This window comes from Rhinatrema bivittatum, chromosome 9, assembly GCF_901001135.1.
Source record: "Rhinatrema bivittatum chromosome 9, aRhiBiv1.1, whole genome shotgun sequence".
Classification (NCBI taxonomy): Eukaryota; Metazoa; Chordata; class Amphibia; order Gymnophiona; family Rhinatrematidae; genus Rhinatrema; species Rhinatrema bivittatum.
Window position 1 is genome coordinate 48,292,403 of NC_042623.1, and position 27,458 is coordinate 48,319,860.

General features: G+C 46.3%; 1 protein-coding gene across 20 annotated transcripts in view; it reads left to right on the forward strand.

Moving 5' to 3' along the window:
• The window catches only part of CADPS2 (calcium dependent secretion activator 2), a 1,612,018-nt gene that overhangs the window by 1,349,444 nt on the left and 235,116 nt on the right, over positions 1-27,458 (forward strand). For 13 of the 20 annotated variants that reach the window (XM_029616598.1, XM_029616596.1, XM_029616606.1 and 10 more), the window contains 2 exons: positions 19,098-19,239; positions 20,726-20,845. In XM_029616598.1, the coding sequence (XP_029472458.1) occupies positions 19,098-19,239; positions 20,726-20,845 (262 nt within the window). The remainder of the gene's footprint in view (positions 1-19,097; positions 19,240-20,725; positions 20,846-27,458) is intronic. The other 7 variants (XM_029616604.1, XM_029616607.1, XM_029616608.1 and 4 more) reach the window with 1 other exon arrangement.

Consider the following 27,458-nt stretch of genomic DNA (forward strand, 5'->3'; position numbering starts at 1 on the left):
AAATATAAAGAGGAATCAAAAGGCAAATTGATATTTTGAAGAATCTAGCTTAGTGTTATTCATTTCTATCCCTGGAGAGCCGCAAACAGGTCATGTTTTCAGGATATCCTTAATGAATATGCATGAGATAGATTTGTATGCACTGCTTCCATTGTATACAAATCCATTTGATGCATATTCATTAGGGATATCCTGAAAATCCAACCTGTTTGCAGCCCTCCAAGGCAGAGAGTGAATACCACTGATATAGTTAATTCTACTGTTTTAATCTTTTACACTTATTAGAATCAATTATATTATGATCTTCAAGATTTTAAGTCCTAGGGAGGAGCAGGATCACGTGATGTGATGAGCCTAGCAGACGGGTTTCTCTAGGCTCCGGGTGCCGACCCCACCACCCTCCAACATCTGCACTCATCGGCGACTCCCAGATCTCCAACTAGTTTCTAAGGGCAGGGATATATGTCCATTGTCCGCTTTATGCAGAAATCGCTACCCGGAATGGCCTCTAGGAGCACAAAAAAGGACAGAGAGAAACCGCGCGGCTCCGAACCTAAAATGGCGACCGGACTCGACCCTGCCAGGGAAGCACAGACACCTCCGATTTCGTTAGCGGACATAAAAGATACGATCCGCGCGGCATTGGACGAGAAACTAAGCGAAAAGCTGGCAGGTATTGAGGAAAGACTAACAGAAGTATGCAATGCTTTGACGGAGATCACCCCCAGAATGGATATGGCGGAGGGCCATATAGCAGTTGTTGAAGATGAAGTTAATGCTAACCTCACAAAAATAACAGCGCAAGAGAAAAAAATCAGCGCCTTAGAACAAAAACTCGATGATTTGGAGAACCGTGATCGCAGGGGGAACCTTCGATTTATGGGATTTTCTGAAGCGGTGGCAGACCACGAGTTGTGCTCCCTACTTGAAAAATGGCTGCCAGAGGAGCTTGGCCTCCCGGCCCTGCAAGACACACTGGTTGTGGAACGAGCTCATCGCATAGGAGGGAAACCAGACAACCAAAATAAACCGAGGTTAGTCATCGCGAAGTTCCTTAATTTCAGGCATAAGCATGATATTTGGCTCGCTTACCGGAAACGCCAGGATATTGCATACAAGGGACAGAAAATAAGAATTTTCCAGGACTACTCCAGCCGCGTCTCTGAACTACGTAGAGCTTTTTCACCCGTATGTACGGCGCTGTTTAAGAAACAAGTGCGATTCTCTCTCTTATATCCTGCCAAGCTAAAAATCTGGTATCAAGAGAAAAATCATTTTTTTGATGCTCCGGACAAGGCGCAAACATTCTTGCAGAGCTGTGGCTGAACTGAGTTCTTGGGAGTTGCCAACCACATGCGAGGGACTTTCTCATGTTTTACAGCCGAAGGTTTCGGTTTACCTGTTGCCATGCGGAAAGAAACGCTGGAGGATTCTTTTCTCCTTTTGAACTTACTTCCCTTCTTAAGTCGATGGGGAGCATCTCTTTGACTGCGCCGTGGGAAAATTTGGATTATTTTTTTTCTCTTCTCCAATGAGAATGGTTCACTGGATATGGGACTGAGAATGCAAAGAGAAGTGATCCGAGTGTTATGGTCCCTCTTTTATTCTAATACCGGGGGGATGTTTCTCTCCTTTGTCTTCACGCTGGGAAAAGGTTGTTCTTATTGGCCCTTTGTAGGACCGACCACATTACGGAATAGACACCATCAGGGACGCTGTACACGGCTTGCCGGTTTTCAGCAGCGCACAACTTGGAGATACTCCTGTTTCTCCCTGAAGAGACCCCTGGTACTTTTATCATGGGATGACTCCGCTCCAATTTAGTGGGACACCTTTTGATAATGGTGTTGGACCTATTGATAATGATGAGGAACCTGGAGACGCTTCCTAAGCAAATGAAGGCTGACTGTTTTGGATTTTAGTTTGTGATGTTCCCTTTTAAAAACCACTGCTTTACATAAGAGGGGTTTTCCTTCTCTATTCTTTAGGTTGGTGGGGTGGCACCTGTACACATATTTCACACATGATCTCTAGACCACCTAGGTGGTGGGAAGATATTTTTCTTGGGGAAGGGTCTTGGGAAATGGGGTTTTTACACATAGGGGAGGGGGAGGGGAGGGAGGGAACGGGTCTCTCACTGAGGGAGGGTGGGTATTACTACCATGTTTGGGGTATTGTTCTCTCTCACTGTTACCTGCAACGGTTTCATAGTCTTAATTATTGGGCTATGCCGATTATATTTCATGGACTGGGTGAGGTCATTTGGAATGGAGCAGGGGGGCTAGGCTGGGGGCCCTTCTGCTCGCATGTAAGGTTGTAATCCAGGGGCCCTGGCCCGTGTACGGTCTCGGCCTTAAGGATCATGGGTAAGTTGGTATCCTGGAATGTCAATGGCTTAGGAACGCCCATTAAACGAAAGAAAATATTATCTCATCTAAAACGACTACACGCCGATATTGCCTGTTTACAGGAAACACATTTGTCAGCCCAAGAAAGCGCAAAACTAAAACGTGAATGGGTGGGTATGTGTATTGCAGCACCTGCTCAGGGGAGGAAAGCGGGAGTGGCCCTCTTAATTAACAAGAATGTAAATTTTCAAGTCATAGACCAAATTATAGATGATGCTGGGCGCTTTGTTATAGTCATCGGCAAATGGAACCATGTACTCATAACAATATGCAATGTGTATGCCCCGAATGAATATTCCCATCTGTTTTTTGAACACGTGCGATCTTTACTACTTGCCCGATCACAAGGCAAGTTACTATTATTGGGAGACTTTAATTGTGTACACGACCAGGCTATGGATAGGAGCCCCCCGGTGGTAAGAGAGACAGCGAAAAAGTTAAAAGGAATAGCATATCTCTGTAACCAACTGGGTGTCTTGGATATATGGAGGACCCTTCATCCAAACGAGAGGGATTTTACCCATGTGTCTAGGGCACACAATTCTCTCTCGCGAATCGACTATATTTTGGTGTCCCAAAATGATTTCCACAACATAACACATGCCAAGATTGAAGCCCAGGCCATATCTGACCACTCGCCAGTATCTGTGACTCTTAATACCGATCCCATCGGACCGGAAGCACGAATTTGGCGATTCCCAACTTTCTTTCGGAATAACCGTCAATTTCAAACTTTCCTTAAGGAAAAATGGGAAGCCTTCGCCTTGCATAACAAACAACACGTAGACACACCCCAACTTTTTTGGGAAACAGCGAAGGCTGTCCTACGTGGTGAAATCATCTCCTATACCCGAACCTGCAAAAAGAATCTCGATAAAGATATTCTATATTTAGGCACAGTACTGCAGAGGCAGAAGCAGACACTGGTAGTAGGGCAGCCCCTTTTTCAACAGGAGTATTATAAGACCCTAACTCAATTAAATACTCTATTACATACAAGAGCACAGCAACAGTTATACAAAGGGGAACAGTGCCTCTTTCAATATGGGAACAAAACCGGCAAGTTAATGGCAAACCTGGTGAGAGCAGCAAGACCTCAAACTTTTATACCACAGATGAAAAATAGCAAGGGATCTGTAGTATCTACTAAATTAGACATTTGTGAAGTCTTTAGGGACTTTTACGCGCACCTATACACAGATGATGTCACAGATCTCAGTCCCAGTGAATCCCCCTTTTTCCATGGGGTATCACATACTAAATTGACACCTGCCCAGCTACATTATTTGAATCGCCCATTGCAATCTATAGAGCTCCACAATGCCATAGCCGCTGTTCAACCCGGGAAGTCACCCGGCCCAGATGGCTTCTCTTACGATTTTTACAAACTACTTAGGCCGCAAATTGTGGAACCTCTCCTGTGTTTCTATCAGGATGGTTTACTAAACCATAAGTTTCCCTCAGATTTTAATCTGGCCCATATCACTGTTCTCCCAAAACCGGGCAAAGACTTATTACTCCCTGGCTCGTATCAGCCAATCTCTTTATTAAACTGTGATTTAAAACTCCTTGCTAAGGTATTGGCTGATCGCTTAAATGTTATTTTACCTCACCTGAGTGCACAATATCAGGTAGGCTTTGTCAAAGGTCGGAAAGCCAATTCCAATATGCTTAAACTACTTACGGCCTTGCAAATTTGTAGCTCCCGGGGAACCCCTGCGTTAGTGGTTGGATTTGATTCTGAAAAGGCTTTCGACCGAGTTTCTTGGAACTATATGTTTTTTGCCCTACGTCGACTAGGTTTTGAGGGGGCCTTTTTAGATTATGTCTCCCTGCTATATGCTCGTCCAGTATCGAGAATCATTGTTAACAAGTGCATTTCAGGAGATGTACTGATTGGCAGAGGAGTGAGGCAGGGGTGTCCGCTATCTCCCTTGCTCTACATTTTATCTATAGACCCTCTATTGCGGAAAATAGCTGAGAGCCCCAACATCACCGGGTTTGGTGATCCAGACAACACTTTTACAGTTGCGGCTTTCGCAGATGATGATCTGGTCTTTTTGCTTAATCCTATTGAGTCTCTCCAAGAGGTACTCCGTTTGCAGCTCTGGTTTGAAAATTAACCAAGAAAAATCAGAGGCGATAGACATTTCTGGCACAGTGCAGGCTATATGGCCTGGGGCCTTTCCTTTACGTTGGGTTACGTCGCAGTTAAAATATTTAGGTATTAAAATCCCTATTCGGATCAAGGACCTTTACAGTGTCAATATTAAGCCTTTATTGATGAAAACCATTGAAACCCTGGAACATTGGCAAAACCTGCCGCTTTCTTTAATGGGTAGAATACAAATTTTTAAAATGATCATCTTACCAAAATGGTTATATGTATTCCAGATGATACCACTATGGCTAACTCGACAGGACAATAAGCGGGTCACTATTGCCCTTCGCAAATTTCTGTGGAAAAATAAAAGGGCCAGAATATCTATGGACACAATATATAACCAACCCTCTGCTGGAGGCCTAGGCTGTCCAAATTTACTCTGGTACAACATAGCTTGTAATCTTAGATTAATCAGGGATTGGGTATTGGGTACGGCAGTCTTTGTCCCTAGCCAAAGCATAGCCCAGTGGTATTGTGTTCCGGGCCTGAATCCTTTGTTGCAAATCGAGTATGCTCACATTTCGGAAGATCTAAAGTCCTAGGGAGGAGAGTTAGGAGGAAGCATTAGAAAATATTTTTTTTTATCCCAAGGAGGTGTTAGATGCTGGAATAAACAATGAACTGATAATTCTGTGGTAGAACTATATATATAACAAAAATCACGTGTCAGGACTTGTTGGAATACCAAACAAAGAAAAAAAGAATTTTTTGAGACCTTCATACATAAAGTTGGGTTGAATTTGAGAATCACTTATATTTGTTAGAGCAGATATTATCTTACTCACTTAGGGGCAAATCGGAGCAGCCTCGGAGGGAACTTTTTTCCGGCCCCCCCCCCCCCTCCCCTCCCTTCCCCCTACCTAACCCACCCCCCAGCCCTAACTAATCCCCCCACCTACCTTTGTAGGACCAGCTGCCAGCGCGCCATTCTCCGGCCCGGGGGCTGGTCCGGAGGCCTTGGTCACACCCCCGGGCCGGCGCCACGCCCATGGCCCCACCCCAGAATGCCCCCAACATGCCCCCCAAGCAAAGTCCCGGGACTTACGTGCGTCCCGGGGCTTTGCGCGCGCTGGCAGACTATGCAACATAGGCGCGCCGGCGCACAAGTCTCCTGCACGCATAAATCCAGCTGGATTTACGCGCACAGGGCTTTTAAAATCTGCCCCTTAATCTACCCCTTTATGTATGAATGTCTCGAAAAATCCTTTTTTTCTTTGTTTGGTATTCCAACAAGCCCTGACACATGGTTTTTGTTATATATGCAATATCCTATCAGCAGAGGCAGTAGCAACTAAAACCTTGACAGAATTCAAGCAATCTTGGGACAGATATAAAGGACAGTGGTAGAAACAAGGTTAGAAGGTTGCAGTATTCCAAATAACCGACCACTCTCCACTCCCTCAAGAACAGAGACAAGGGGAGAGGCGATGAGGAGAAAGCAAAGCGGAAACAAAGCAACACTGTGGGCCAAAGGGTAACTAGTTGGGAACTAATAGGCTAGACTTCCCCAGAAACCAACCAGGTCGATGCTGCCAGGTTTGATGACCAGGCACCATCTAGCAAGGCCACAGGGACATAGGCAGTTGGTTGTTCGGGCAACGTCTTGCTGGTTATGCTGTTTAGATTTGAGCATTACATGACGTAGCAGTCAGTAAACTGAAGAAAATAAATTTATTTATGTTAAAGTTCTTATTAATTGCCTTGCTGCCCCAAATGAGCTGTCTAAGGCAGTGTACAAAATAAAAACAAAGGGGTGAATTTAAAAAGGTGTGTGAGGTCGTACATGTGTGCGCGCTACCTGGCTCGCAAAATTATAAAATCGGGGGTCAGTGCGCGCAAGGGGGTGCACAATTGTGCACCTTGTGCACGCCGAGCTGCACTACCTTCACCCGTTCTCTCCTCCCTAGCCTGACCTTCCCACCCCTTCCCCTAACCTTTCCCCCCCCACAACCCTACTCTAACCCCCCCCCCCCCCCGACCTTTGTCTTACCTTTTGCGCCTGCCAGCACACAATCCTCTGACACAGCAGCAAATAGCCGCTATGTCGGAGGCCTCTGGCCCCACTCCTGGACCGGACCGCCCCTTTTTGCAAGCCCGGGACTTACACACTTTAAAAAGGCCTGGGGCTTTACGCATGTAGCCGGGCCTTTTTAAAATAGACCCGGTGCGCGTAAGGCTTTAAAAATCCGGCCCAAAATATACAAAGCACATAATAACATTACAAGACAAATATTAAAACCTTTATTGCTGAAATAAATACATAAACATATAACCACCATCAATACTGCTTCCACCCCATCACTCCTAACCCACCCTTCCAACCTTTACAATCAAGCTTGGTGATGGAATGGGAGAGCCTGGGCGTTCGATTAAGTATGGGAACTTGTATTCTTATCTGCCCAGAATGACAAAATGAAAATGACAAATACTGGCTTTAATAAGGATTAATATCCTACAAATGATTAAACCTCTGTGCTTGGCAACTGGGATATTTCCTTAGCAGTGTAAATTGGAATAATTTGTCAGCCTTGAATAGGCCATTTGGTCTTTTTCTGCCATCATCAACTATATTACTGTGATTTGACAGTAGTTGATTTTATGTACAATAGATTAAAAGCTGTAGATAACTAGTGGCAAAATTGATGGTAAAATACAGTAAAGTAACTTTTCCTACTAATTTTTTTTAACTGTTTAAAATTTTTTGATATGAAGTTAACAAGTAACTCTTGACAAGAATTGATGTACAGAGGTTTACAAAATAATATATCTTAAGAAACAAACAGCTTAAGAAAAGTGTTAGAGCTAACATTTTGCCTCTGTTCCATCGTGTCAGACCCCAAATAGTGGGGGAATCCAATGAAATTACAGCTTTCACATTTTGTTACTCAACAGCAGGATTTAATTGTTCAAGTAAATGAGGTAAAAATGAAGTTTCAGAAATACAAAATCAAAAGGAGATTCAAGATATAAAGGATTCCTTCTAATTTTAATTTTCCTAGCGTGTAGCAGATGGACTCAAAACAAATGGGTATAGTGTGCTCGTGCTAGCAGTTGGAGACGGATCTGACGTCAGCACGGGTACATAAACCTCTGCAGGAAGTGCAGCCATTCAGTAATTTCCGTCTCCAAAGCAGTTTGGAGCTACCTCACGCTCGCTGAGCGTGTTTCCAAATTCTAACGACTAAATTCCTAGAAGAAACCTATTGAAGCAAGCCCCACACTCCTGTGGTGATACCTGGAGGTTCCTCACCCAGTTGAGTTTCCCGAGCTGACTTCCATGGTCCCACGGAAGTGAGAGCCTTGGTCTGGTGGCCGGTTCGCGGCAGGGACCTAACCCCGAGTGAGAAGGGCTCGGGCGCGGCTTGGCCCCCGAGCGAGACGAGTTCGGGCGCGGCCTGGAGGCAGCCTCGGTCCCGGCGTGGACTTGGCCCCCGAGCGAGACGGGTTTTCGGGAGCGGCCTAGAGGCAGCGGGCGCACTTCCTTATGTGCGGCAGTTGAAGGTACTCTACCCCTGCAGCCGGAGACCGCCCGGGTCACAGCCGGGAAGCGCCGAAAGACAAGGTAAAGGCCTTGGTCTCCGAGGAAGTGTGGACTAACTGGGCCTGCCTACGAGGCAGCACGCCAAGGAGGTCGCCATTTTGCCTGCCTACTGACCTTCGCCGATAGTTGCTAAGCTTAGCGCACGCGATAGGCGCACGTTGTTAGGGCGCACGTTGTTAGCGCACGCAATAGGCGCCCGTTGTTAGCGCACACGATACGCGCACGTTCGCACGTTGTAAGCCGCCCGTTTCTAGGCGCACATTTATAAGTCGCCAGCGTATAGGCGCACGTGTACAGGCGCATATTTATAAGACGCCCGTGTTCTGAAGGAACTAAAAAATGAAATTTCAGACCTATTAGTAAAAATTTGTAACTTATCATTAAAATCATCCATTGTACCTGAAGACTGGAGGATAGCAAATGTAACCCCAATATTTAAAAAGGGCTCCAGGGGCGATCCGGGAAACTACAAACCGGTTAGCCTGACTTCAGTGCCAGGAAAAATAGTGGAAAGTGTTCTAAACATCAAAATCACAGAACATATAGAAAGACATGGTTTAATGGAACAAAGTCAGCATGGCTTTACCCAGGGCAAATCTTGCCTCACAAATCTGCTTCACTTTTTTGAAGGAGTTAATAAACATGTGGATAAAGGTGAACCGGTAGATATAGTATACTTGGATTTTCAGAAGGCGTTTGCAAAGTTCCTCATGAGAGGCTTCTAGGACAAGTAAAAAGTCATGGGATAGGTGGCGATGTCCTTTCGTGGATTGCAAACTGGCTAAAAGACAGGAAACAGAGAGTATGATTAAATGGGCAATTTTCTCAGTGGAAGGGAGTGGACAGTGGAGTGCCTCGGGGATCTGTATTGGGACCCTTACTGTTCAATATATTTATAAATGATCTGGAAAGAAATACGACGAGTGAGATAATCAAATTTGCAGATGACACAAAATTGTTCAGAGTAGTTAAATCACAAGCAGATTGTGGTAAATTGCAGGAAGACCTTGTGAGACTGGAAAATTGGGCATCCAAATGGCAGATGAAATTTAATGTGGATAGGTGCAAGGTGATGCATATAGGGAAAAATAACCCATGCTATAATTACACAATGTTGGGTTCCATATTAGGTGCTACAACCCAAGAAAGAGATCTAGGTGTCATAGTGGATAACACATTGAAATCGTCGGTGCAGTGTGCTGCGGCAGTCAAAAAAGCAAACAGAATGTTGGGAATTATTAGAAAAGGAATGATGAATAAAACGGAAAATGTCATAATGCCTTTGTATCGCTCCATGGTGAGACCGCACCTTGAATACTGTGTACAATTCTGGTCGCCGCATCTCAAAAAAGATATAATTGCGATGGAGAAGGTACAGAGAAGGGCTACCAAAATGATAAGGGGAATGGAACAACTCCCCTATGAGGAAAGACTAAGAGGTTAGGACTTTTCAGCTTGGAGAAGAGACGACTGAGGGGGGGATATGATAGAGGGTGTTTAAATCATGAGAGGTCTAGAACGGGTAGATGTGAATCGGTTATTTACTCTTTCGGATAATAGAAAGACTAGGGGACACTCCATGAAGTTAGCATGGGGCACATTTAAAACTAATCGGAGAAAGTTCTTTTTTACTCAACGCACAATTAAACTCTGGAATTTGTTGCCAGAGAATGTGGTTCGTTGCAGTTAGTATAGCTGTGTTTTAAAAAAGGATTGGATAAGTTCTTGGAGAAGTCCATTACCTGCTATTAAGTTCACTTAGAGAATAGCCACTGCCATTAGCAATGGTTACATGGAATAGACTTAGTTTTTGGGTACTTGCCAGGTTCTTATGGCCTGGATTGGCCACTGTTGGAAACAGGATGCTGGGCTTGATGGACCCTTGGTCTGACCCAGTATGGAATTTTCTTATGTTCTTCTTATGTTCTTATGTGTATAGGCGCACATTTATAAGATGTCCGTGTATAGGCGCACGTTTATAAGATGCCCGTGTATAGGCACACATTTATAAGACGCCCGTGTATAGGCACACGTGAATAGGCGCACATTTCTAGACGCCGTTCATAGGCGCATGCTGTTAAGCGCTCTTGTTAGGCGCACTTTATTGGGCGACACCGAATTTCAGGCGAATGGAGCATAAGAGAGCCCATGCGGCCGCAGAGCCGGCACCTCCAGAATCTGGCATGAAAGCTCTAAGCCTCTGCTCAGCATGCAACCTCAGAGCCACACAGAGCGAGGAAGCAGACTCACTATGTGCCCAATGTGAGGAGGCCATGGGAGTCCCAGGACAGGACCGGCCCCAGCCCAACGGTTCCTCAAGGAGCACACCGGACTTAGCAGGCCGCGGCGAGCAACCAGGGAACCCAAGAGACCTGGTGCCCCTACGGCCAGATCCGGCTTCGCTTTCCTGGGTGGAATTATTCAAAGGGATTCACGCCTTTGTCCAGATGCAGTCTGCTCCTCGAATGGGTCTTTCCGTCCCGGTTGATCCGGTCCCTGGACCCTCGAGACCTAGGCGCGGCCACACACCACCCGACAGCCCCGCTTATGGGGATTCGGATTGCTCCCAGGAAAGTGAGGAGCCCCCCGAGGAGGGTGAACTTCCCTCGGAGATAGAGCCATATCGGACCATGAGGCACTTCTTTCGGAAAGAGGATCTTTCAGGTCTGGTCTCGCAATGCCTATCGGAACTGGCCATTCCGGGCCAGGATACCCCAGGGGACCCTAAAATGAACCCCCTGTTAGAGGGCCTGCGCCAACCGGCTCATCCTTTTCCCCTCCTACAGGCAGCATAGCAGCTAATTGATCTGGAATGGAAGGCACCGGAGGCCTCATTTAAAGGGGGTCGGGCCTTGGCAGGCATGTACCCTCTGGATCCGGCGTCCAAGGAGCTGCTGGCGTGTCCCAAGGTAGACGCCATAGTTAACGCAATAGTGAAGCACACCACCATTCCGGTTGAGGGGGGAGCGGCCCTCAAGGATTCGCATGACCAACGCATGGACACCATTCTGAAACAAGCTTTTGAGGTAGCAGCCATGTCCCTACGAATCGTGACCTGCTGCACCGTGGTGACGCGCTCCTGTCTATCACAGGCGAGAAACAACACCCAGGGAGCAGACATGGAATCAGCTCTCGCATTTCTCACTGACGCAGCCTCCGACCTCGTCCGTACGGCAGCCAAGGGGGTATCCTCTTCAGTGGCAGCCATGAGACAGCTTTGGCTACGTAATTGGGCGGCCGACTCGTCCTCCAAGACACGACTCACAAGAATGCCCTTTAAGGGTTCCTTACTGTTCGGCAGCGATCTCGAGAACTGGGCTACTAAATGGGGTGCCTCCCCATTACCCCGTCAACCAGAAGACAGGGCGAGGAGGAGCCAGCGTTCTTTTTCTAGACCATCTAGAGGCAGAAATTTGCAGCGCTTCAACCCTTACAGGACTCGCTATGGAGCACCTCGTTCCCAGGCCAGGAACCAGTCCTTTCGGACTAAGCACATCAAGAAGAGAACCGGCTCTGGTTCTGGCCCCGGCCGCACCCCACAATGACAATCAGCCAACCCATCCAGGGGTAGCAGCCATAGGGGGCAGGCTAACCCTCTTCTACCACAGGTGGGTCGAGATTACTTTGGACCAGTGGGTCCTCGCCATGATCCGAGAAGGATATTACCTGGATTTCTTTCGGCTTCCGCCGAACAAGTTTGTGGAATCTCCTTGTTCACCGCTCAAGGCAGCAGCACTAGAAGTGACCTTACAGAGGCTCCTGGCCCTAAAAGCCATAATCCCAGTACCTGCGGGAGAGATAAATTCTGGGCATTATTCCATTTATTTCATAGTACCCAAGAAGGAGGGCACTTTCAGGCCCGTCCTGGACCTCAAGTCAGTCAACCGACACCTACGGGTCCCCAGCTTTCGCATGGAAACTCTATGATCGGTCAAGAATTCAGTACAGCCAGGGGAGTTTCTCACCTCCCTAGATCTGTCGGAAGCCTACCTGCATATCCCAATCCATCGGGATCACCAGCGCTATTTACGCTTCAAAGTCCTAAATCAGCACTTCCAGTTCCGAGCTTTACCCTTCGGGTTAGCCATCGCCGCGGATCTTTACCAAGGTAATAGTAGTAGTGGCAGCGGCACTCAGGAAGGAAGGAATTCTCGTCCATCCCTACCTGGATGATTGGCTGATCAGGGCAAAGTCACCAGAGGAGAGCCACCGGGCAACCAACAGAGTTATAGCTCTTCTGGAAAGCCTTGGATGGGAAGTCAACATAAACAAGAGCTCCCTACAGCCGTCCCAGTCGCTGGAATACCTAGGGGTCCAATTCGATACCCGAGAAGACAAGGTCAGCCTGACCTCCAAGAGAAAGTCAAAACTCCAGAGTCATCTACAGGCCCTGCTGAGCGCCAGCCGGCCCACAGCTCGAGATTACCTACAGGTCCTCGGCCTCATGGCATCCACTCTGGAGGTGGTGCCATCGGCGCGGGCTCATATGAGACCATTGCAACGCGCCTTTCTATCTCGATGGAGCCCACGCTCACAGAACTACACCGTACGCCTACCTCTACTAGCCAGAGTGCGGTATCAGCTACGGTGGTGGTTGCAGCCCAGCCACATGAGCCGGGGGTCAAGACTGTCCTCCCCAACTTCTGCTCACCACAGATGCCAGCCTGAACGGATGGGGAGCACACTGCGAGGAACTCACCGCCCAAGGGCGGTGGTCCAGGGAAGAGTCGAGGTGGAACATCAACTGACTAGAGGCACGGGCAGTCAGGCTAGCGTGCCTGCGATTTGCCCACAGGCTTCGCGACAGAGCGGTCAGAGTGATGTCAGACAATGCCACCACGGTGGCATATATCAATCGTCAGGGCGGAACCAGAAGCCAGCAAGTGTCCCTGGAAATAACTCCCCTGATGATTTGGGCGGAAGCAAATCTCCAGGACATCTCCGCCGTCCACATTGCCGGGAAGGACAACACGACGGCGGACTTCCTCAGCAGAGAAAGCCTAAACCCGGGGGAGTGGCAGCTGTCACCCACAGCCTTTCAGATAATTGTGGGTCACTGGGGGACGCCAGCCATGGACCTCTTAGCGGACAGGTCCAACGCTCAAGTACCCAGATATTTCAGCCGCAGGCAGGATCCTCGGGCTCAGGGGATCGATGCCCTGGTACAGCCGTGGCCTCAGGGGATCCTGCTATACGCCTTTCCTCCATGGCCCCTGCTGGGCGCCATTGTACACAGGATTCAGCGACACAGAGGCCTAGTTCTTCTAGTGGCCCCAGACTGACCAAGAAGACCCTGGTACACAGACATGAGAAGACTACTGGCAGGGAACCCTCTACCTCTGCCTCCCTACAGGGCCCTGCTGCGGCAAGGTCCCATCCTCCACGAGGATCCAGCTCAATTCTCTCTTATGGTCTGGCCATTGAGAGGGCTCGACTGAAGAAAAGGGGATACTCGGAGCCGGTTATAGATACACTCCTCCGAGCACGCAAGTTCTCCACATCCCTAACATATATCAGGTAGGGATGTGAATCGTTTTTCAACGATTAAAATTATCGTCCGATAATTTTAATATCGTCTTAAATCGTTATAGAACACAATACAATAGAAATTCTAATGATTTATCGTTAAAAATCGTTAAATCGTGTTAGTGCGCACTAACAGAAAATTATACAAATTGACACTTTCCAGGTCAGTAAAGGTCAGTTAGGAATGAATATGTATTCCTATTGGCTGGCTGCCCTCTTATCTATTGATGTTACCAAGGTTCCCACTGAGGTGATGGTTGGGGGGATGGGAAATGGAAAGGGAAACTCAGGAACACTAACAGAAAATGATATAAATTATTGACACTTTCCAGGTCAGTAAAGGTCAGTTAGGAATGAATATGTATTCCTATTGGTTGGCTGCCCTCTTATCTATTGATGTTACCAAGGTTCCAACTGAGGTGATGGTTGGGGGATGGGAAATGGAAACTGTTGGTAGTTGACAAAAAAAGTAATGTGATCAGTCAATATGACTAGAACTTGTGCCCTATTCCTGATACCAGGGGTGTTGTGATCTTCCTGCACTCAGTGCCCTATCCCTGATACCAGGGGTGTTGTGATCTTCCTGCACACAGTGCCCTATCCCTATTAATACCAGGAGTGTTGTGATCTTCCTGCACACAGTGCCCTAACCCTGATACCAGGGGTGTTGTGATCTTCCTGCACACAGTGCCCTAACCCTGACACCAGGGGTGTTGTGATCTTCCTGCACACAGTGCCCTATCCCTATTAATACCAGGAGTGTTGTGATCTTCCTGCACACAGTGCCCTAACCCTCATACCAGGGGTGTTGTGATCTTCCTGCACACAGTGCCCTAACCCTGACACCAGGGGTGTTGTGATCTTCCTGCACACAGTGCCCTATCCCTATTAATACCAGGAGTGTTGTGATCTTCCTGCACACAGTGCCCTAACCCTGATACCAGGGGTGTTGTGATCTTCCTGCATGCAGTGCCCTATCCCGCCTGCATTACTAGTGAGAGGCTGGCTTCACAGACAGGGGGGAGCTGCCTGACCCTCACTCCTGACTTCCCCCATGTCCCAGCCAGTGAATAGTGTGAGGGGGGGGGAGGATGGTGAATTCTGAGACAGCTCCCTCCCTGCATTACTAGTGAGAGGCTGGCTTCACAGACAGGGGGGAGCTTCCTGACCCTCACTCCTCCCCTCCCCCATGTCCCAGCCAGTGAATGGTGTGTGGGTGAGGGGGGGGGGAGGATGGTGAGGCTGAAACAGCTCCTTCCCTGCATTACTAGTGAGAGGCTGGCTTCACAGACAGGGGGGAGCTGCCTGACCCTCACTCCTCCCCTCCCCCATGTCCCAGCCAGTGAATGGTGTGTGGGTGAGGGGAGAGGAGGATGGTGAAGGCTGAGACAGCTCCCTCCCTGCATTACTAGTGAGAGGCTGGCTTCACAGACAGGGGGGAGCTGCCTGACCCTCACTCCTCCGGGGTGTTGTGATCTTCCTGCACACAGTGCCATATCCCTGATACCAGGGGTGTTGTGATCTTCCTGTATGCAGTGCCCTATCTCTATTAATACCAGGAGTGTTGTGATCTTCCTGCACACAGTGCCCTATTCCTGATACCAGGAGTGTTGTGATCTTCCTGCACGCAGTGCCCTATCCCTGATACCAGGGGTGTTGTGATCTTCCTGTATGCAGTGCCCTATCTCTATTAATACCAGGAGTGTTGTGATCTTCCTGCACACAGTGCCCTATTCCTGATACCAGGAGTGTTGTGATCTTCCTGCACGCAGTGCCCTATCCCTGATACCGGGATGTGTGCAAGAAGATCACAACACCCCCGGTAACCGGGATAGGGCACTGCATGCAGGAAGATCACAACACCCCCGGTATTAGGGATAGGGCACTGTGTGCAGGAAGATCACAACACTCCTGGTTTTAATAGGGATAGGGCACTGCATGCAGGAAGATCACAACACCCCTGGTATCAGGGATAGGGCACTGTGTGCAGGAAGATCACAACACCCCTGGTATTAGGGATAGGGCACTGTGTGCAGGAAGATCACAACACTCCTGGTTTTAATAGGGATAGGGCACTGCATGCAGGAAGATCACAACACCCCTGGTATCAGGGATAGGGCACTGTGTGCAGGAAGATCACAACACCCCGGAGGAGTGAGGGTCAGGCAGCTCCCCCCTGTCTGTGAAGCCAGCCTCTCACTAGAAATGCAGGGAGGGAGCTGTCTCACCCTTCACCATCCTCCTCCCCCCCCCCTCACCCACACACCATTCACTTGCTGGGACTTGGGGGAAGGGAGGAGTGAGGGACAGGCAGCTCCCCCCTGTCTGTGAAGCCAGCCTCTCACTAGTAATGCAGGGAAGGAGCTGTTTCAGCCTCACCATCCTCCCCCCCCCCCTCACCCACACACCATTCACTGGCTGGGACATGGGGGAGGGGAGGAGTGAGGGTCAGGAAGCTCCCCCCTGTCTGTGAAGCCAGCCTCTCACTAGTAATGCAGGCGGGATAGGGCACTGCATGCAGGAAGATCACAACACCCCTGGTGTCAGGGTTAGGGCACTATGTGCAGGAAGATCACAACACTCCTGGTATTAATAGGGATAGGGCACTGTGTGCAGGAAGATCACAACACCCCTGGTGTCAGGGTTAGGGCACTGCATGCAGGAAGATCACAACACTCCTGGTATCAGGGTTAGGGCACTGTGTGCAGGAAGATCACAACACTCCTGGTATTAATAGGGATAGGGCACTGTGTGCAGGAAGATCACAACACTCCTGGTATTAATAGGGATAGGGCACTGTGTGCAGGAAGATCACAACACCCCTGATATCAGGGTTAGGGCACTGTGTGCAGGAAGATCACAACACTCCTGGTATTAATAGGGATAGGGCACTGTGTGCAGGAAGATCACAACACCCCTGGTGTCAGGGTTAGGGCACTGTGTGCAGGAAGATTACAACACCCCTGGTATCAGGGTTAGGACACTGTGTGCAGGAAGATCACAACACTCCTGGTATTAATAGGGATAGGGCATTGTGTGGAGGAAGATCACAACACCCCTGGTGTCAGGGTTAGGGCACTGTGTGCAGGAAGATCACAACACTCCTGGTATTAATAGGGATAGCGCACTGTGTGCAGGAAGATCACAACACCCCTGGTGTCAGGGTTAGGGCACTGTGTGCAGGAAGATCACAACACCCCTGGTATCAGGGTTAGGGCACTGTGTGCAGGAAGATCACAACACTCCTGGTATTAATAGGGATAGGGCACTGTGTGCAGGAAGATCACAACACTCCTGGTATTAATAGGGATAGGGCACTGTGTGCAGGAAGATCACAACACCCCTGGTATCAGGGTTAGGGCACTGTGTGCAGGAAGATCACAACACTCCTGGTATTAATAGGGATAGGGCACTGTGTACAGGAAGATCACAACACCCCTGGTGTCAGGGTTAGGGCACAAGTTCTAGTCACATTGACTGATCACATTACTTTTTTTGTCAAGCTACCAACTGTTTCCATTTCCCATCCCCCATATATTGTCAGGTGGAACCTTGGTAACATGAATAAATAAGAGGGCAGCCAATAGGAATACATATTCATTCCTAAACTGACCTTAACTGACCTGAAAAGTGTCAAATTGTATCATTTTCTGCGCACTAACCATTGTTAGTGCGCACTAACTCCTGTTAGTGCGCACTAATCGGAAAAAACGATTTTTTAACTAAAAAATCGTGCCAAATACGATTTTCTTCTCCTGCCAGACAATTTCAATCGTTAAGATGATAGGGCACACGATTCACATCCCTAATATCAGGATCTGGAGAGTTTTTGAAGCCTGGTGCGACTCTCACGGCACCAACTCGCATGCCGCTAAGATTCCTCTCATTTTGGACTTCCTACAAGATGGACTTCAGAAGGGTCTGTCCCTCAGCTCCATCAAGGTTCAGGTAGCAGCGCTGTCTTGCTACGGTCCCAGGAGTGACGGCACCACCATTGCCAAACACCCAGACGTCTCACGTTTCCTGAGAGGAGTCAAACACATTCGCCCGCCACTGAAGTGGCTAGTGCTCTTGTGGAATCTCAACCTAGTATTGGAATTTTTGGCGGGATCAGCCTTCAGGCCCCTTCGAGGCCTGTCCCTCCGTTTGTTAACCTTGAAGATGGTGTTCTTGCTGGCTGTGTGTTCAGCACGCCGTATCTCAGAGCTACAAGCACTATCCTGTCGTGATCCATTTCTCAGAATCACACCAGAGGCTATCCATCTTCGCACAGTGCCATCCTTTTTACCCAAAGTGGTCTCACACTTTCACCTCAACCAAACCATATCCTTGCCTACCACGGAAGGTTTGAAAAAGTCGGAGGAAGGTCGAATGCTACGCCATCTCGACATCGGCAGACTGCTGTCCAGATACCTGGAAATGTGAGAAGCAGTACGAAGACGGACCACCTGTTCGTCCTGCACAGCGGGCAGAAGCAAGGGAAGCGGCCTCACGGCCAACCATCGCCTGCTGGATAAAGAAGTTATCAAGGCAGCCTACACAGAGGCGGGAAAACCACCGCCTCTACAGGTCAAGGCTCATTCTACCAGAGCACAATCGGCCTCTTGGGCAAGAAGCTAAGCTGCTGTCGCCTGCAGAGATATGTAAAGCGGCGACGTGGTCCATCCCTCCATACCTTCTCCAGGTTTCTACCATCTGGACGTCCAGGCCAGGGAGGACACAGCATTTGCGAGGGCAATCCTACACGGTCCTCGGGCAGCCTCCCGCCCAGTCCGGGAGTAGCTTTTGTACATCCCATTTGTTTTGAGTCCATCTGCTACACGCTAGGAAATGTAGAGATTACTTACCTGATAATCTCGTTTTCCTTAGTGTATGCAGATGGACTCAGCATCCCGCCTGGCTGCCGGCATACATGGGGATTCACCGACTCACGGTAAGCCATGTTTCTTATAATAGGCCATCCACCCTGCCGGGTGTCGACGCCTTCCGGTTGAGAACACTGGCGGTCTCCAGCTACTATCAATCGGTCAGGGTAATCCTGTTCATTTAATTGATCAGTCAGCTACAGCTTTTGCAAGGAAGATTACTGAATGGCTGCACTTCCTGCAGGGGTATATGTACCCGTGCTGACGTCAGATCCGTCTCAAACTGCTAGCCACGAGCACACTATACCCATTTGTTTTGAGTCCATCTGCATACACTAAGGAAAACGAGATTATCAGGTAAGTAATCTCTACATTTTCTTGCATTTTTCTATTCTAAAATGACTAAATTAATAAGAAATATTAAGATAATAATCTACTTGATTGTATAGACATTGAATCTTGTTCAGAAAGGTTTTCTCCTCCATTTTGTGCCTATGAAAAATATTTTATTGATTTAGATCCAATTGTTTTTGCTTTTGTATTCTTTATCTGAAGTATGGATTATTCTAAATGATCTTTTCTTTATTTTGAAGCCCTTTTGTGCAATGGAAAGTTTCATAAACATCTACAGGATGCTTTTGTTCCTCTGGTTATCCGCTATATTGATCTTATGGAGTCATCAATTGCCCAGTCCATTCACAGAGGTCTTGAACAAGAGACATGGCAGCCGGTCAAGTAAGTAAACTGCCTCTTAGACCTTAATACACTTAGGGCCAGATTTTTAAACCTATGCACAGGCGTAGATTTGTGCATGCAACCCGGCGCGTACAAATCTACGCTTGATTTGTACGCGCCCTTCCCTTCCCCTCCCTAACCTGCCCACCCAGCCCCTATCTAAAACACCCCCCCTGACCTTTGTTGACGAAGTTGCGCCTGCCTCTGGGCAGGCGTAGGTTGCGCGCGCCGGCACAACTGCTCTGCCAGAGGCCTCAGTCCCGCCCCGCCCAGCCCACTCCCGGCCCATTCTTTCAAGGCCCGGGACATCCGCGTGTCGCCGGGCCAATGCAAAATAGGCTCGGCATGCGCAGGAGCAGGTTTTCGGGGTTACGGGCATAATATACGCGCGTATCCCTTTGAAAATCCACCCCTTAGGGGGACAAAGGACTGAGAAAAGGCTCAACAAATTAACTTTATTGAGATGTTGTTGAAAGTCTAGCCTTCTACAGGTTTATATTGTCAGCATAAAATTGAAGATCAATAAACAAGCTATAGGTAATACCACTTTATTGGACAAGTTTGTTACTTTATTTGTTATAATCACCTTCCATAAAATCAAGACAGTTTACAAAAACAATCATCTAGAATGCAAATAATATAAAATGCATGTAATAAGAACAATTTAAATAATCTAAAATAATACATAAAATAAAACAAACAAAACACAATCATCATAAGAACATAAAACAGAAATCAACAAGCTAAAATTACATTCTTAAGAATCCCTTATCAGGTCCTCCAGATGACAGCAGCCCAGCAAACAAACCTAAAATCTCTAGACTCTTAGGACGTAAGAATTAAAAACCTGATTTTAAAAAAGTCTTAATATATTTCCCTAATTGATCATAATTTGAGTCTAATTTTATTTTCAAAGGAATTGTGTTCCATTTAAAAAGCTTGATATTTAAAGGCCAACCATCCAATATTTTCTAATCTTACCTCGGATGACGGTGGAAACCTTAATAAATCCTACTAAGAGGAACGTAAAGTCCTAGTCAGTCTATAGAAACTTAGCACATTGCAGAAATGTATTAAGTTAATCCAATAAAAAAGTATTGCCTACAATCATTTTACCAGCATGTCAGAGAACATATATGAAGGCAGAATGCTATGGTCTTCCTGGAGCTAAATCCAGTTTGGCCAACTCCAGTCCTTAAGAGCAAAGCCAGTTCTGGTTTTCAGGATATCCACAATGATTAAGAATAAGATATATTTGCATGCACTGTTCCCATCTCTAATTCCATTTAACATACATAATAAGAGATGCTTCTTGTTAGCTGAAAATGCCAATTGAAATTAATGTGAAGGATATTTGACCCATACGGGCTTGAGTAATGTACACTAAAGCTGTTGTTCACATCAAAATATATTTAATTTTTTTTTATCCCCAACTTTCCTTTTATTTTTCTTTATTGTTTTCCTGAATTGTTTGTTTTTTTCACAGGAGCATCACCAACAGTCTTCCTAATGTTCCTCTTCCAAAAGTTTCAAGTCTGACTCTTAACCTTCCACAGATACCTAGCTTTTCTGCACCATCCTGGATGGCTTCTTTATATGATTCCACGTGTGTATTCTTGACTGTGCTTCAGGTTGCATGCCAGGTCTGCATGAACTGCCTGATAACTTTTCATGTTGTATTGGCTTGCTTGATGTGTTTTGGTCATTTTAGTTGGCATCTTTCTTTCAGTGAGGAGCCATGTGGAGATGTACTTGTGTTTTTCTAGGATTTGAAGTTGGTGTAATTGTTGCTACAGTTCTATCAAGCACTATCCATGTACACAGCACTGTAAATGCAATGCCAGGTGTCTGGCTTGTTTGTGCAGGCATTGGCTTTACATATGTTCCTACAGGTTGCAAGGCAATCTATGCATTACGTGGATAATGTGAACTAGCATAAGTTAGATGAAATAAATATGATTTGCAGCATGGGAAAGAAGAAGAAACCGGCACAAAAGGTTAGAAGATACTACCACAAAGGGTTTTACAGTGTAGGAGATAGCATGTGGTGAAGCAGAGTGGAATGCAGAAAAAGATTATATTTATTGTGCATAATATTGCTGTCCTTGTTTATATTTAGATCTTATTTTTACTCATGGAGACATATATTAAAGCCTGGATATTTGTTACAGATAAGATGACAAGCAAATAATGCTTCAAGCAAATTCTCAGAAATGGGGCCCCTGTAGGGAAGATTAGAACATTACTATACTTGTTAAATTTCTTTTCAGAGGAAGTGCTTCCTTGTGCCTTTTTTTTTTTTAAAGATCTGCTTATTGCTTTTTATATTTATAACACCAATAACAGTCATAACTGTTAATAGTATAGTGATAAACATTAATTGACTTTTTTAACCAAATAGCAGTTATTTTTCTGCAGGATCAACAGAGGCAGTGAGGGAGGCACAAGAAGAGGCAGGGATGGATATGAGCTTAATTTTCTTATATCAAATTAGTGGAATAAAAATAGAAAATTCTTGAAATATTGATGTGCTTTTAACTTCCAGTATGTGGGCAATGGAAGAGATTGCAGGGAGCATTTATTTCCAGGAGTTAAGGCAGGTGTGCATCTCTGCTTTGTTATACAGATGGCTGTTCCATTAATAACTTAGACCTAGATTCATCAAAATGCTATAAATATAGCAGAAATAGTACCTGAGATTAAAAAAAAAAAAAAAAGGGCATGGTTAGGCTAATTTGCAGCCCGCCGCATCACATAGGAAATACCGCATGTAGTGTTGTATCAGCACATACAGCATTGTGTCAGTGCACGTGGCGTTGTCAGTGCATTGCACGTTCCATCACCACAAGGCGTGTTGCATGAATGTGTGGTGCACTGCGTCAGCGCTTGGCGCGTCACTTTACATGGCTAGCGTAAATTAGTGCGTGGTGCGTTATTTTTTCAGTTTATATATCCCAGCTTCCTGCAGCTGCCTCTTTGAGGGTGTGTCAGCAGTTTGGAGAGAGGAGGTAGGATAAGTGTTGGTGGCTAGTTGAAAGTTCTTTATAGTGATTACTGAGCGAGTTGTAGGGATGTGCAGAAGGAAAAAATTTGTTTTGTTTCATTTTTCGTTTCTCTGGGACCCAAATTCATTTCGTTAGTTTCATAGGGAGACAAACCAATATCTCAACAGGTCGCAAGGCTAGAATCCTTCGAGACTATCTCATCACTCGAAGTTGAAAATATCCTAAAGAAACTCAAACCCTCATCCCATCCACTAGACACCATCCCATCTAACCTCCTCATCTCAATCCCAAATACAATTGCAAAACCCATCGCTAAAATCATCAACTGTTCGTTAAAGGATTAGTATCGGATTCGCTAAAGCAGGCCATCTTGAAACCCCTCCTAAAAAAAACCCAATTTATCAACCTTAGACCAGGCTAACTTCCGTCACATAGCCAACCTACCCATCATCGCCAAGGTCAAAGAGAAAATTGTTAATAAACAACTCACAGAATACCTGGAAGAACACAAGATCCTGGCACCTTCACAATATGGATTTCGCAAATCCTTAAACACGGTATCTCTTCTGATCTCTCTCACGGACTCCATCATCTTGAACTTGGACAAAAGACTACCTCACCTATTCATTCTCCTCGACCTTTCTGCAGCCTTCGATATGGTCAACCATGCAAGCCTTCTAGACCGTCTCGCAGACATTGGTATCTCTGGTACCGCTCTCGCCTGGTTCCGTTCATTTCTTAACAACAGATCATTCAAGGTAAAAATCAACAACAAAGAATCACACCCAATCAGCTCCAACCTGGGAGTCCCTCAAGGTTCTTCCCTATCACCTACCCTCTTCAAACATATATCTTCTCCCGCTTTGTCTCCTCCTTTCCAAGCTGAAAATCAAGCATTACATTTACGCGGATGATGTTCAAATTATCATCCCGAATTAAGGAGTCACTACTAAAATCCCTAAAATTCTGGGACAGTTGCTTCCAGGAAATCAGCGCACTCCTCTCGAAACTCTACCTAGTCATCAACAAAGACAAGACCAAATTCTCCTCGTCATCTCCCATGAAGACAACCTCTTTACTAGAGAGACTACCCCTCTTCCAGTGGGTCAAACACAGGAAGACAGCCACTCGATCACCAACTCCACCTCAACAATTCCAGACAGCCTGAAAAACACGTCTTAGTTAGAGATCTAGGTGTGCTCCTGGACAACCAGCTTAACCTCAAAAGATTTGAAAACAACACAAACTAAGGAAGGCTTCTTCAAATTAACAAGTTCTCAAAAAGTTAAAACCCCCTCCTGCACTTTATGATTCTGCCTGGTTCTTCAATCAATCATACTCACAAAGTTGACTACTGTAACTCACTGCTCTTTGGGTTCCCTGCCGTCACCCACCAAGCCACCTACAAGATGTTACAGAATGCAGCCGCCAGGATCTTGACGAACTCACAAAAAAAAGGGACCACATCACACACCCATCCTCTACAACCTCCACTGGCTCCCCATTAAATATAGAATCTCTACAAAGTCCTAACCATCATGCACAAAAACTTAAACAACCTAGCACCATTAGATCTCACCTTCCAGTTCCGCCTTAACATCTCCTCCAGACGATAGAAGAGCATACCAAGGCACTCTTTTCGTCCCACAATCTAGAACTTTCTCTAAGAAATAGGGCCCTTTCCACAGGCAGGTCCTACTCATGGAACTCTCTCCCACCAGATCTCGGCAAGATCCCTGTCCAATCTCTTTCAAGAAAAAAAACTCAAAACATGGCTATTCAGCCTAGCATTTCCAGAAACCGCAAGTTAACCCAATACAGCCTCACCTTAGCCTCAACATTCCCTTTCTAATTTCTCCTTCTCAAGTAAATGTTTTAACTCGTTCTCATATGCACTCTCAGACTCTCTATTCACCTTTATCCCTTGATAAGGGCCATTGATCCCCTCTGGTTCTGCCTTTTTCATGTCGCCTTCTTTCTTTCATGCTCTGTGCACTCTCTCAATCGTTCCGTTCACCCTTTTTTTTGCAACATGCCCAAATAGTTTTGTGCAATCTAAGCCTATGTTCATCTTTTTTGCTTTGTTATGGTTTTGTTTATGATATATTTAACTCTTATACCATGTTACTCAAAGTTTTCTGTTTTTGAATGTTTTTGTTCTATGTAATTGCTCCAGGGCAAGTATTCTGTTTGTTTCACTGTAAAACCGGTTTTGATTTCTATCCAATGCAAGAAGATCGGTATATAAAAGCCAAAATAAATAAATAAATAAATAAATAAACCAATTTGTTTATTAGTTTCATTTGTTTTTCATTTTGCCATTAAAGTCAATGGGGGAAGTATTTGCAGCCTATTTTTGGCTACAGGATTTGGGTTTCCCTTATCAATTCTGATGAAACTTCTGGAGAGCAATCATCAGAACGAGAAGAGCTCCAAGGTACTTAGACTGTGGCAAAGTGGCACCAAAGTGGCATGAAGAGCCTAAGGCACTGTAAATGTGCAAAGGGTACCAGGAGTGGCAAGAGTGCTTTAACAGAGGTGCAAAGCAGCAGCGAGAGTGTCAAAAACACCCACAGTTTCAAAAGAAAGCACCAATAACAGTTGCATGAGCCCTCGAAGGCAGCACGATAGGCAAAGTGGCAAGCAAGTGGCATCAATATCCTACAGTACAATGAAGGGGGAACAAAGCAAGCAGAAAGGGTGTCAGAAAAAACCACAGGTGCCGATTAAGGGACAAAGCAGCAGAAAAAGACTAGCATCAACACACTGAGGAACCATGATAGTGGCAAGGACACCACAAAGGGTAGAATTGTCTGGTGTATGGCAGCAAGGCAGAGTGGCAGAAAATCGATAGGGTGCAAGGACAGGGTGGCAGAGCGGAGATAGTCTGGTCCATGTGGTTTTGATAGGGGCAAGACAGGCTGGCAGAGCTGAGGGGTAGTCTAGCAAACAACCTTCTCAGATAGAACCCAAGAAGAAGAAAGTGCACTGTTGTGCTATGCTTGCTTAAGGTAGAAATACAGTGGACCCTTGACTTACAACTCAATTGATTCCAGAGGGCTGGGTTGTAACTCAAGTTGGTTGTAAGTCAAGACTATTTTTTTCCATAGGAAATAAATGGAAAATACTCATAATGCGTTCCAAACCTCCCAAAAGCACCCCTTACCTAACCATCAGCTATATAATTGAGCGGTGACCGACGTTGCCACGAATGCACAGTAGAGAGCAGCTTTCACCGACCATGCCGCGCTTGCGCGGATGAGACAGCTCTCACTGACGTGCCGAGCCTTGCGCCGCAAATGCGCAGAAGAGAGCTCTGACGATGTGCCACAAACATCCAGAGCTCTGATAGACGTGCCGCGAACATCTCGCCCATTTTAACGGGCCCATGAGCAATTGTGACTGTGCGGAATAGACAGCTCTGGTGGCACACCTCGTCCGTTTTAACGGGCTTAACAGCTTGTTTCTATAATAAGAAATAGTTGTATAATGTCTGTAATTACCAGAAACACCAATAATTTCCTAGTGTACCCACCAAAAAGTAATAAAATGTGCCTAGCCTACCAGAAGCAACAATTTCACTTCCTCCACCAGTTCCTTTACGATATTTTTTTTTTAATTTTATTTAGATTTATATTCCACTTTTCATAGCACTTCAAAGTGGATTACATTCAGGTACTGTAGGTATTTCTCTATCCCCAGAGGGCTTACAATCTAAGGGGGTCATTTATCAAAATGCGCTAAGGCATTGTCGCATGCGTTAAGGGCTTATTGCATGCGAAAAGTCCCGTTAACGCATGCGATAGGCCCTTACCGCATGCAAAAACATCTTTATCGCATGTGATAGCACCATATCAAATGGTGCGATGCAAATTTCAAAAAGAGGAGGAGTTAGGGGCGGGGAGTGGGCCGGGTTTGCCAGTCTGCGAAATGCTATCGCACAGACTTAACACCGATTTGAATAGTGTTAAAATGTGCGATAGCTTGTGTTACTGGGCAGTAAAGTTTTATCGCATTGTGCGATGTCTCCAGAAAGGCCTGTTTGAGTAGATTTAAAGGAGGGGGGGGGAGGGGAGAGAGAGAGAGAAGCCTAAGGGGTATCCCCCCCCGCCAAGCTAGGTGGAGAGAACATTGCCCAAATCTCATCTTGGAGTGAGTTTCCTCACTCCGAAGGCTCAAATCTTCACAAGAGACCACTGTTCTGTTCGTACGTCTCACATTGAATGTCAAAGTGGCCCTTAACCCTCTTACACTAATACCTAAACCTCACCTCGAGTTACTAGGTGAGTCTATCATAGGGATACAAATACCTATCTAGGGAGAGGACACTATGGCTAGGTCTCTCTCTCTCTCTCTCCTCTCTCTCTCTCTTCCTCTCTCTCTCTCTCCTCTCTCTCTCTCTCTCTCTCTCTCTCTCTCGTCCCCCAGTGGTTGAATGCAAGGAAATTTATCACACTTTGTGCTAACTTAGCTCTTCACATTAGCGCAAATTGTGATAAAACTGTATATTAGCATAAACTACACCGCATTCGATACTTATCGCATTTTGATAAATCCAGGCCTAAGTTTGTATCTGAGGCAATAGAGGATAAAGTGACTTGCCCAAAGTTATAAGGAGCAATGGTGGGACTCCTGGTTTATAGCCCACTGCTCTAACCACTAAGCTACTCCTCCACTCTGCATATGGACTGTCTACCTGGGTAACATCAAGCTAGGTTGAGAGAACATTGCACAAATCTCATCTTTGTGTGAGTTTCCTCACTCCGAAGGTCATCAAATCTTCACAAGAGTGCACTGTTCTGTTCGTACATCACACGCTGCATGTCAGTGACCCCTACACTAATACCTACACTTCACCTCAAGTAACTAGGTGGGGCCTCATATAGGGGTATAATACCTACCTAGTATGAGGGCATTATGGCCTCTCTCTCTCTCTCTCTCTCTCATCTTCATGGGGGAGTGCTATTTGTTTCATAGATCCACAAGTACAACAAATAGGTCTCTATTTGTTGCAGATTACACATTCATTGAAAACAAATGCACATCCCTGGTGAGTTGTCTTGTTTTTATTTTACCATCTGTTTCCCTTTGCATTGGTCTTTTGACTTCTTTGTGGAGTGAAAGTTTTTGTTAGTCCAGTTTTTCTGTCTGTCTTTTGGTGTAAAGGAGTGGTGGTGGAGGAAGTGGTAGTGAACGAGTGGTTTTTGTGGTGAG